A 12,303-nucleotide genomic window follows, 5' to 3' on the forward strand; every position below is an offset into this window, starting at 1 on the left:
CATCCTTATCTTGTCAAGAAAACAGGTGTGGTTTATCAAAAAACTTCGTGTTCTCTACAAGGTTGTTTCTTACTCGTGGGTGGCGGTTTCCTGCTAGTGTGAAGGCAAACAGTGACAATGTGAAGGCAAAGACTGATAATGTGAAGGCAAGCAGTTTCCGTTATAAAGTAGGGAGCCAGCAATTAAAATATGCAGCTGGTTGAGTACAGAACAGAAATATAAACACTCTTAGCTGATCATTATATGAATAATAAAATCTTAGAAAGCAAAAATACTCTGACAGTAAGTGTCATCCCGTAAAACACTTTTGTGACTAAATATCTATTATAATACATATTTATCATAGACACCCATCCTATCTTCAAGGTTCAAGGTTCTTTATTTGTCACATGCACTCAGAAAAATTATGGTTCTTAAATGGTTCTACAGATGTCTTCATGGTTCTTTAAAGAACCATCATACGTCAAAGAACCTTTTTATTTTGTGGATGGTTCTTCAGCTATTACAAATGGTTCTTTAAAGAACAAAAGGTTCTTCATCCTTAGCAATCTAAGTTTGATGGTGTAAATGGCATAAATATTTATTCACTATAATGAGGCTGTTAATTATACTGTGTGTTTTCTTTGTGTGCATGTGTGTGCGAAGGGGGAGGGCGGGATACCTGGCAATTACCCTTTAAGAGAAGATGGTAGGAAACTGAATATTCAAATAAAAGTTAGAAATATTTGCAAACAGTAGACACAATACACACATTCAAGTACTGTACTTTAGTTTTAAATTTTAATAAAGCATTACTATTTTCTACTCCAAGGCATTACTTTTGAGATTATTATATATTTTTGAAAATATAGTATAATGATAATACTAGTTATTGTAAACTTTACAAACCACCCAGCAGTATGTAAAGTCAAATTATAAAATACAAGTAAATAACAATTGCAGACCAGAATGTCAGTGTAATGGACACAGACTTCGTTTTGACAAAGCGCACTGCTTAGGTAAATGATCTGAGTAGTTGTTCATCACTGAGCAATTTGTTGATATGTGTTTCGAGCCAAATAAATGACAGGGAGAGAGAGAGAGTGACGTCAGAACACGTCATACTATAACCTCCCGGGAGCGGACGGAGGGGGTCAGTCGTTGGGATGCGCATGCGCAGACAGAGTGTGCGAGCGGCGGGCCTTGACCTTTCGGGAAAAAAAACTCACGGACGGTGACAGCGAAACGGATAACAGTCTTCAGTACCTGCTGGACTTTGAAGCTGTGGATTCTGGGACTGTTAGAAAAGGTAAAACATTTTCATTAAAACCTTATTACTGTTTTGTTTTTGTTACTCGTCATTGTAGCTTGCTGTTAATGTTGTGCTAACAGTAGCGATTAGCTAGATACGTTAGCCGTTGAGGTCAGCGCAATTTAGTATCCAACTGTTTTCCTAACAAAACCACTGTTATAATTAAGTGAAGCTGCTCCCAGCTAATTTGAACCTTTGGCTTCTAAAATATGTGGTTCAATTGCGTGCTGCGTACATAACCTAATGTCAGCTAGACCGAAATTAAAATTTAATATATTGTTAAAGTCACTAAAATGGCGCCTGAAGCCTGTTGTGAGCTCTGTGTCTGCTCTAGAAACTCTTGAAATTCTGTAGATCTGAGCCGTACATTAAATACTCACATGAACCTGTACTTTGAATTCTGTATGAGCTGTATAAAATACAGCTATGCATAAGTGTTTTGAATGAATAATTAGATTAGATGACTCTTTATTGTCTAATCGAATTATATAGAAATGAATAGAAATGTGACATGAGAAGGTGTGTCTTTGACTGTTCCTGTATAACTTAGTTTCGGACTAGTTGACAAGTTATGCTCCGGTCATTTGATGTTTCCAAGGTAGATGTTCTTTTGTAATATAGTTAATTTTTTTGTATTGTAATTTTTTATCCACCATCATACATCATACATACACTCTACCCGGCTTAAATCACAAGAGCACCTCTGACCAAAAAGCTGTAGATTTTTCTTGTTTGCACAAATTAATCCAGATTCACATTAATTGTGTTCACAGCTCCAACAAAATGAGGAAGAGGAGGGGGAGAAACACAATTAGGTTGAATTACAATTGGATGGAAGGCGAGGACAAGGAGAAGGAAGCTTAGGATGAGGAGGAAGAAAAGCAGCAGGAGCATCTTTAGGGATCCCTATGATGTCATTGAGGTTTGTTTCATTAATATGGTCCTCTCACAAAGAAAGATGACTTGTTTTAGTTCACCTACTTCCTGTATTTAATAGTGATGTGCAAAACGTTGTGAAAAACCATGGAACAGGCACGTATAGTGCATCTGCAGGTAAATGAACATCAAATCTCTAAGACAGACTGAAATCTGTATATTTATCACCCTTATGATAAAACCCACGTCAGCCATTGGTTTATGGACTTTGTATTTTGAAGCCTCAACACGTTCTTTATTGCTGTTGCTATGTTGGGACCATATTAGGATGAGGGATCAGAATCTGGAGTCATGCACACTATTGTTTCATTTAGTGTGTATCCATAAGATTCGTACAGCAGATCCAAGTTGTGCCTTGAAAACAGGAAAGTCGTCTGCATAGAGGAGAACTGTAATAGCAGGCTTGTACAAAGTGAGGCTTTGTGCACTCGTTTTACTTCTGTCACCCTGTTTTGATGCAGAATTCATTTGAAATCAGGCAAGAACTGGACTTATTTTTTATAATGTGTTCTTATGAATTGATTGTGTATCGAATATGTTTGATTTGACTTTCTGCAAGACAACAGTCGTCCACTGGCCAAAACAATTTTCCAAATACCTTCACGTGATCTAGCCTGGATTTAGAAAAGAATAGCAAAAAAATCTGCACCTCCTGCTTCAGATGCAGTTTGTGTTTCTGTGTTCAGAGGCAGCGGCGAGAGGGGAGACCTCGGCTCATCCAGCTGGAGAGCCTGACCAGGAGGAGTCGAACATTAACTCAGCTCTTCCAGGGCACCCTGCAGACTCGGCTGCTGGCATCGGCGAGGGATGACGTGAACGCCAAACTGGAGTCCATCACAGGTCAACTGCAGGTATGCGAGTCAGACCTTCTGAGGAGGGTTTCACTTTTCTCTTCTTTATAATTGACTCTTTTCTCTCTCTTTCAGCTCCTTGTCTCAGAGTGGGAGGGATTTGAAGCACAAAGGGAGGAACTTGTTGTTTGGTTGGCTGATATGGATGTCCGCCTGAGAGGTTGACCAGCTGACAGGAAACACCAGTGAAAAACTGAAACAACTGCAGGTGTGGGCTTGTTTTGATATGACATATTTGATATGATACATACGTCAGAGAGATTATCCTAAACTGGACTAACAAAGGACCATGAGTACAACATGAAACGTACATTACATGGTGTAATGCTAAAGTTCATTGATCATTTTAATCATAAACTTGTTGAAATATTTTTACTGAACATGCAAATATCTGCTGATGAAAATGTGTTGATTTATTGGTCTGTTATGAAGCTATTGCTATTTCTAATGTGTTTTATCACTTTCTGATGTTTTATTAATTAAACAATACATGTATTATTTGTTGTGTTATCTGTAGCTATAGTATTTATATATATTTATTTATAGTATAGCAAATATATTTAATTATTACTGTTTAAAACACTAATATGTGACATGTATTAGTAGTGATGTTGTGCTGAGGGCTAAAATGCCTTTTTGTCTTTTGGTAACTACAAAATGACAATAAACCATTAATATATGTCTATGCTGTGCTCGTATTTATTTTTACCCTACTCAAATTCAATTTATGATGCATTTTATTTTGAAAGATTTAAAATGTTTTTTTAAAGAACCACTCAAAAAAGGTTCTTTAAAATGGTTCTTTTAAAGAACCATTTGAAGGACCTTTTTAAAAATGGTTCTTTAAAGAACCATTTTTAAAAAGGTTCTTTGAAAAACCATTAAAGGTGCCCCAAAGAACCATTTCTTGATGGTTCTTTGGGGCACCTTTAAAGGTTCTTCAATGAACCACTGAAAGAAATGGTTCTTCAAAGAACCATTGTTTGAAAGGTTCTTTGTGGCACCAAAAAAGGTTCTTCTATGGCATCAGTCTAAAGAACCACTTTTGGTTCCAGTTGGCACCTTTATTTTTCTGAGTGTGCATAGTTATACAAGTATAACACACATTGAAATGTAACCTGACACGCTCCTTGACATGTGCCAAAAAGGGGGGCGGGACGGGGGGGGGGGATGTAGAGGAAGAACATTATATATATATATGGTATATACATTAGGTGAATGTCTATCTGTCTATCTGTTATCTTCCTAACCACTTTCTCCTCTTCTTCCTTTCCTTTCCATCATTTCTTTCTACTTGTTTCTCTTTTTATCTTTGTCTTGAGTCTGTTTTCTTTCTCTTCTATTCTTCTGTATTGATTCTATTTTCTTCAGTCATCCTTCTTTTTCATCCCTCTTCCTCTTTGTCTGCATCTTTAATTTTCATTCCTCATTTTTTCTTTATTCCTCTGCACCACAAATTTCTCTTCTCCATCTCTTTTGTTGTTTAACATCTTGTATTCCTTTCTGTTCTTTTTTGTTTTCCCCGTATTCTTCTCTTCCGATCCTCTTTGCTTCTTTCTTTTTCCTTCTTTTTCTTGTTTTGTCTCTTCTCCTTTAGGTGACTCTGCTCTGTTTAAACAGGTCATGTTGCTATTAGCTTTGCTTTGACCTTATTTGAGGTACAGGAGTAATTTGAAGTGTGTGTGTGTGTGTGTTTTGAGAGAGAGTGCGGGAGAGAGAAAGATTGGGGGTTCTTGCAATGAATGATGCTCTAGTGTGAAACCCATTGGACCATGACTATACCTTAGGTGATAGAGACCCAGTAACATCAATCATACACACTCACACTCTCTCACATACACAGACACACAGTCTCACTCTCTGCTCTCTGCCTTTGTTATTCCCGGTAGAAGGGCTTTTCTTGATTTTTAATAAAGGATATCTGCAGAGAAGGTCAAGGTTATTCAATTGTTGGCCATTCATCTCCTCATTTCACTTTCCCTCGATACACACACACACACACACACACACACACACACACACACACACACACACACACACACAGATATCTCAATCTTCCTTGTTGGCCCTAGCTTGGGGACCCCTACACCTTTGGGCATGTGTGTGTATGTGTCCACCTTTGTGTGCACACTCTTCCGTGTGAACAATGCAGCCGTCATTTCTGGCTTGTCTGGTTATCCATCACTGGCTTTACGCAGCTCTGTCGCTATCTTCTGTGTATTTTATCCACTGCGAGAGTTTTGCACAGACTTCAAGAGGTGTCACAGATAATATTACTTACTGTTTTATCAGAAGACTCTTTGAACTTAATACAAACATAAATGTTTGTGGATGTATTGCCAGTGGCAAGATAATGCTGAAATAATGTATGGAATCTAGTAAAAGGCAACTGTGGCAGGACAGAGAGGGCATATAAAGCTCTGAGGTTACTGTGGAGAACACTGTTAATCTGTTTCCTTGGGGGATGGAAGCTAGAGATTTTTGAAAATAACAGATTAACGCAGGACAGTGAATTACCAGATGGAATATTATATGAAATTCCAAAAGCCTTTGTGTTGTAATCGTTGTGAACCAGAGACGAGATAATACAATCAGACCTTCTTATGTGATCCAAATAAAGGCTTGAAATAGCAGAAATGCTGTATCTACCGTCCCCTTCAAAACAATGGAGAGAAGCCTTTCCCTATTCAGAAATAAAAACAAGGCAGAGGCCCAGTGGTGGTCTGCTTCTCCCCACCGCAGGGAAAAGGGTAACACCACCTGGGTCTGGGTGCAGTTCCCCCCTCCAGGGGCAAGGGTACCTAGACCCGGTTCGTAGAGTACGCTTGGGGAGTGTGATTGTGTGTACAGCGTCTCTTTATGTCTGTCTCCACGTTGGTTGAGTGTGGAGTAAGTGCATATGAGAGCATGAGGGTGGGAATGGATGTTTGTATCTGTGTGTGCCTGTACGTCTGTGTCTATATGTCAGGTTGGGTATCAGACGCCACCTCTCTGGGGACATCTCAGGCCCTCCAAGGTTTGGAGGCCTTTCTCCCCCCACCACCACTTCCCCTGCTGGTGGCGGACTCCCTCGGATATCGGTGCATTGGTGGTTCTTTGTGTCTGGGGGTGGGCGTCCGGGTACACACCGGCTCACTCCTTGGCGGCCACTTATCGGGGCCTGGAGCCTGGGGCTCGCTCGGGCCACTTCGGAGGTGGGGTGCCCCCAGCCTCTCGGCCTGGGGCTCGGTCACTCAGGCACGGCTGGCTGCCGGTGGAGCTCACGGGCGCGTCACTGCAACTCCCCCTGGCTTCTGCTCCGCGGCTGCTGAGTGAGCCCTCATCTGGGACTCTCCTCAGCTCTTTCCGGGACAGTGGCGCAGCTGCCCCTCTGTTGGTCTTCCTTGGTCTCTTGTGTTCTGGGGGCCTCTGGATGTCTGGAGTTTTGATCTCCTCCATACCTGCTTCATGCCCTGGAGGACGGGGCTGTGGCCCCCCCACACCCTCTAGCAGATCATTACATGAAGGAACCTTTTAAAAAAAAACAAAAAAACAAGCGTGTCCATGCTCACAGGTGTACACACGGGTGATCACACCCACAAACTACACCCTTTTTGGCTCCTACCTCAAAGCACACTGTGCGCTGTCGATCTTATGTGCTGCACAATAATGTTTAATATTTAGTATTTACTGTCATATTCCGATATATCATTGTGATGTTGTTTATTCTATTACTCTTGTTCTCTTCTGCTTGTTTTCTTTTTTCTTTCTCAACAGGTGATCCAGGTGATTGATATATGCATTTTTTTTCTCTGCTTATTCTGTTGGTTTTTGTTTTTTGCCCTTCTCCCCCGTCCCTCTTCTCAGCTGTTTTTCTTTCCCTCTTTCTTTCTCCCCTTCTTTCCCCCAGTCAAGTCTGTCCTGTATTCAGCAAATGCAAATAAAATAAACAATAAAAGGTGAATCAAATGGACCATTACTGCAAGGCTGGGATGGTCAATTTGGTAAAGTAAATCTGTTGGGCATCTTTCCTCGTCTTTAGACAATAATTCTGATGGCAAAAGAGCCAAACGGGACAGGCAAAAAGAAAAAGAAAAAAGAGGCCCAGTGGTGTCCTCATCTTAACGAGATCAATACATCAAGCTTAGTTTGCTGATATGGAAATTAATTCATTAAAAATGCCAGACTGCATTGAGGAAAAATACGTTAAGAGGGTAGACAGGTACTCAAAATAATTTCTCAGGAGGGGAAATAATGGGGAAAAAAAAATCTTATTTACTGTTGAATCCAAGTTTGTGGCAATAACAGAGAAGTTTATGTTAGGAGACAAACAGGAGAGAGAGAGAGTGATTCTGAAGGAGAAGCAGCAGGACAAAGAGCTCAAACTCACCTTAAACACTAAGTACTTTGCAGTACGGAAATCTGAGAGGCGTTTATATTTGATTATCCATCCATTGCTTTTCTTCTGCATGTCCAGTTCAGGGTCAGATTCAGGGGCTGGAACCCATCTTAGCTGCTATAGAGAGAGGTTAGAGGCAGGGTATAGCCTGGTCGCCAGTCTGTTACAGACAACCAATCACATTTACAATAATGGGCAATTTACACTGCTTCAAAAAAAATTAAGGAAGTAGCATTAAGTCAGTTAAACTTTTGGGATATTGATGTGGTCAGTTTCGTAGCTCTACACATCTTTTCTGACTGTGTCTCTACTGTTAGCTTGAGCTGATACCTGGAACCTACAGAGGTTGCAGAGGTAGTCCAACTCCTCTAGGATGGCATCATCAGTACATGTCATTGCCAGAAGGTTTGCTGTGTCTCCCAGCACAGTCTTAAGAGTATGGAGGAGATTCCAGGAGACAGGCAGCTACTATAAGAGCGCCGGGCAGGCCTTAATCCATCACCAAGTCCTTAATCCATCAGCAGTTCCGGTATCTCCTCGTCTGAGCAAGAAAAAACACTGCCAGAGCTCTAGAATATGACCTACTTCAAACTGATGGTGTGAGTGTCTCTGACAAAACAATCAACAAACAGACTGCATGAGGGTGGCCTGAGGGCCCAAAGTCCTCTAGTGGGCCCTTTTCTTATTGCCTGACACCGTGGAGCCACAGAGTAAAAGAATTAGCATATCCACCACTGGCACCATGTGCTTCTCAAAGATGAGAATATTGACCCTCAGTACATGTGGCAGATGTGAAAGGGCATGGAGGAGCTGTGGAGAACTTGTAACATCATTCAGTATGACTGGATTTGTGGCGTGTCAGTGATAGTCTAGGGAGGCAGGTACAAACTTCATACATAAAGGTCCCGTATAGATAGTGGATTCAAAACCAGGACCTTGCTGTGAGGCTATGGTGCTAATAACTTCACCTTTGTGCTGTCCTGCATTTAACTGTGATGAAATAAAAGCTAAAGCCAGTCTCTGCTTTTGTAGCATATGTGTTTTGATCTCAAAATAAAAGAACTAAAGTAGGAAAAACATTTACAACCTGTTGTCCAAAAACTCTACACAGTCTTACGGAGTGATTATACACGATGTACCTTACATATACTGTCCATTCTCTTCTGCTTGTCCTTGTCAGGGTTGGGGGGCTGGAGTCTGTCCCAGCTACAATAGTGCGAGAGACAGATTACACCCTGGACAGTCTGTTACAGGGCTAACAAAGAGAGAGACAGACAACCATTCCCACCCTTATTCACACCTATGGGCAATTTAGATTCACCAATTAACCTAACCCCACTAATTGCATGTCTTTGGACTGTGGGAAGAAGCTGGAGTACCTGCAGAGAACCCACGCCAACACGAGTCCGCAGCCCGGTGGTGGACAAACTCAGGACCTTCTTGCTGTGTGTTGCTTCCTTTAAAATAAAAGTTTTCACAAACTCATTAGTATATCATATTTACAAAAAAAGTGCATAAATTGTAAATGGCCTCCTCTCGATTCAACACAATTTCATTTCCCATCTATATTTTATTCATGGATCCCAGATGTCTTTGACTGACTGAACACAACAGAAAACTGAACACTGACGATGAATCAAAGTTGGAAACGTCCCCAGGCTCTAGTGGGACCCTGTATTCGAGGACACATTGCTGGTATTGTTACCTCAATGTTACCTCAGAAGAAATGAACTTTACTTGAAATCCCCTTGTGATTGAATTCCAACTTTCTCTTGCTTCAGTATTCCCACCACTTCAAGCAAGCAAACTGCATGTACAGAATTAAAATAAGGTCCCAGTTATTCATTCCCAGATGAATAGAAGAGGCTTCTCTCTCTGCAGAAATGAGCAAAACCTTTTATCAACCAACTTATTGGGTAGATTTACAGTAAAGTACTCTTAGATGATGTTGTTATTGTGTTGTGTGTGATGATATAACCACATTTAACTGGGCCTTCTAAAGTCATTCAGAGGGCATATTCAGAAAAAGCCCAAGTAAACAAAAGTGTTGTTTGGAGGTGCAAAGGCAACCTTCCTGACACTCTACTCTCATTCAGGTTAGGAGTTGTCAAGTCATTATCTAACCCCAGTAACCTAATATTCAGCTGGAAAAGCTGGCAGGACATTGGATCTTTATTTCTTCTCGTTGCACCATTAGACTTTCCTAGAATGTAAAATGCAAAACATATAATATCACAGTGAAGTATATTTTGGATCTGCACCTGAACTATGATCCATTATACTATATATGGTTTTAAATTTCAAATTAGATCATTTACGTTAAAATATGACTTGCTATGTCATATCAATATACTGTGATATAATGTGCAACCATGAAAAGTATTCCCATGTAGTAAAAGTGGTGAACAGTGCTGCTGAGTGTACTCAAGCTGCAGCAACCTCAGCAGAGACTCAGCTGTGTTTTTTTTAACACAAGGGAGGGTACCGAGTGGCCTTAGAGGGAATTCCACTGTGCTGTGCTTTGTTATAAATTATATGATTCAATCAGGCGAGTCTCTGCCACAAGCTGTTTTTTCTAAATATGGTCATCTAAACTATACAGCGCAGGAGTGGTGTTATTCTTGGAGGATTTTCAAGGCTGTGAATTTTTATGATTTCTTTTTCCCCAAATGTATGAAAGTGTGTGTGTGTGTATCTGTTTCATGAGGGAAGGCATTTTTGCAAAGTGAAATCACTTCTGGACAACTCTCCCTTCTTTAATAGGTCAGTTCACGGCACAGTTTGAGAGCAGGCGTGTGCTGTGAAGGGTTAGGGTGATGATTAAAGGGCTGGGAATGAAAACAGTCTCTGGAAGCTCTTAAGCACAAACATGTGTGCGTCGTTTTGTTTCTCACATGGATGATGTCAAACTCAGCTGACTAGATGCTGTCACTGAAAGTCTTTGTGTGTGCGGTTGTGTGTTTGTGTCACTGCGGTTGTTTTTGATTATGTGTTCCTCTCTAGTATGAATGTGTCACTGGGCTGTCGTGCAGTTAGCGGTCAGTAAATGTCTGTCTGTAGTGGGGGATTACAGAGAAAATCAATACTACAAGGCTGCTTTGATGTAGCCAGTAAGACACATTGACCTGTCAGTTCAACTTGTAGCCTTGAATTTCTTCTTCTCTTTTTGGTGAGCAGACAGTCTGCTTAACTTTAGTTCTGTAATTCAGTTGGGAAGGGAGACAGTCAGGGTGTCACTGCAGACTCTCTGGGCTAATACTGCTGTAATTCAATTTCCTTACAGGTGCCATTATGGCTTATTAAATCTTAAATAACCTGATGCATTAACTGTGGCACTGCTGTACAGCATAACAGTATAGACAGATGTCCACCCAACTTTCTGAGGCATCCTCCTGGGAGCTGTAGTTTTTAAATGCTCATAAAGATGGTGTGTTTTGTCTTTATTAAATGAGGTGTCCATAGTGTACCCACCTCCTGTCTAAAGACAGCTGGGATAGGCTGAAAAATCTGATTTAAACTTGGCCAATCTCCCCTTGAAAGTCATCTCTGTGCGCACCTCTAGGCCACTTGCTGTGCTATTTTCAAATCACTTCCTGGAAGTATCACTTGGTACTTTTGTGCATTTGTTATGAGCCTCAAACATGCATAGAGAGTAAACATCAGCTCTGAGCCTAAACCGACTTTAATGACTGCTGATAAAAACTGGGTCTCCAAACAGCAGCTTGTAGTGGGAGATTCATAGCTAGAAAGCAGCACGGGTTTTTTTTTTTTTTTTTTAAAGACATCTACAGTGCTGTGCATCATAAATTCTTCCCTCAGGGTGAGACTGTCAATGCTGTGTTCTTCTGTAAAATCTCAAGGTGTATGTAAGGCGTACGCCTGCAGTTTCAGCCCCTCCCCTACCCAAGCGTGCACGGGTAGGGCCACGTATAATCGACACTTGCAAAACAGACGTGTCTGTCTGGCTTGCATGAACACGTACACAAGAAGCAGTACTTAGTGTGTATGTGTGTAAGTAGCAGTTGTACTGATCCATCATCAAATAACAGAAAACAGGAAGATATTTCCGACTATTGATTTTTAAATCAGATTGTAATTTGACTGCATTTGCCAGTAAATGTCATGACTTAATAATGTTATAGCTGTTTAGCTAAATGCAGGCACTTGTGTTCACTAATTAGAGTTGGCTAAATCAATCAGCATTGTATATCAACTTTAAAACATTTCTTCATGTTGGAAATAAGAAATACCTTATAAATGTACTTCCATTGATTACAACCTTTTATAATTTACTGAGAAGCTGAAAGATTTAGCTTCAGCATATGACAACAACTATACTGCTATTCTGAGACTGAAATGCTCGAGAGAAAAAAGTGTGAAAGGGACGAAGAAGTTGTTGGTGTCATGAGTAATGCTGCTTTAAAAGAATATGTTTTTTAATTTTTTTTATTTGAATAGATGAGGAGGTGAGTGAAGGCTTGAGCTTTCCATTAGCAGATGTGTGCATGACATGAGCAGATGGTATTAAATGAGTAGGGAGGTGGTGCAGAAGGTGTAGCCAGGCCTCCCTCTGGATAGAGTGACAGGGGAGAAGATGAAAAGGGAGATTTGTAACTACACTACCTGGCGATATTGGGCTCTCTCTCTTAATCTGTCGGTCCCGCTTGTTCTTTTTCCATCCATTTGTCTGTCTATCCCCCATGCATCTGTCTTCTGTGCTGCATCAATTATTCACCCGGAGCAAATGAATATTTCAAGGGGGTGCTGGACTCTCTTCCTCCATACCTCATGCTCTCATTGCTGTCTCTGTTTTTATCAGTCTGCTCGCTGCCCCTCCTCTTGCTCTG

The 12,303-nt window shown here is 40.8% G+C and overlaps 2 protein-coding genes across 4 annotated transcripts in view; both read left to right on the top strand.

Moving 5' to 3' along the window:
* atrnl1a (attractin-like 1a) overlaps window positions 1–12,303 on the top strand; it is a 329,340-nt gene that overhangs the window by 25,350 nt on the left and 291,687 nt on the right. The window lies entirely within an intron of this gene.
* LOC145419734 (uncharacterized) lies at window positions 420–3,763 on the top strand. The gene is made up of 4 exons (XM_080288093.1): window positions 420–1,288; window positions 2,065–2,213; window positions 2,914–3,078; window positions 3,154–3,763. The coding sequence occupies exons 2-4, from the start codon at window positions 2,157–2,159 to the stop codon at window positions 3,241–3,243; spliced, it is 312 nt and encodes a 103-aa protein (XP_080144219.1). The 5' UTR covers window positions 420–1,288; window positions 2,065–2,156; the 3' UTR covers window positions 3,244–3,763.

This window comes from Astatotilapia calliptera, chromosome 13 (assembly GCF_964374335.1).
Source record: "Astatotilapia calliptera chromosome 13, fAstCal68.1, whole genome shotgun sequence".
NCBI lineage: Eukaryota > Metazoa > Chordata > Actinopteri > Cichliformes > Cichlidae > Astatotilapia > Astatotilapia calliptera.

Bases quoted from the DNA above. Each gene is read 5' to 3' on its own strand.
- LOC145419734 (XM_080288093.1), top strand. From the start codon at position 2,157: ATGAGGAGGAAGAAAAGCAGCAGGAGCATCTTTAGGGATCCCTATGAT. The intron at 2,214-2,913 runs GTTTGTTTCATT...TTCTGTGTTCAG, and splicing joins ATCCCTATGATGTCATTGAG to AGGCAGCGGCGAGAGGGGAG. The intron at 3,079-3,153 runs GTATGCGAGTCA...TCTCTCTTTCAG, and splicing joins CCATCACAGGTCAACTGCAG to CTCCTTGTCTCAGAGTGGGA.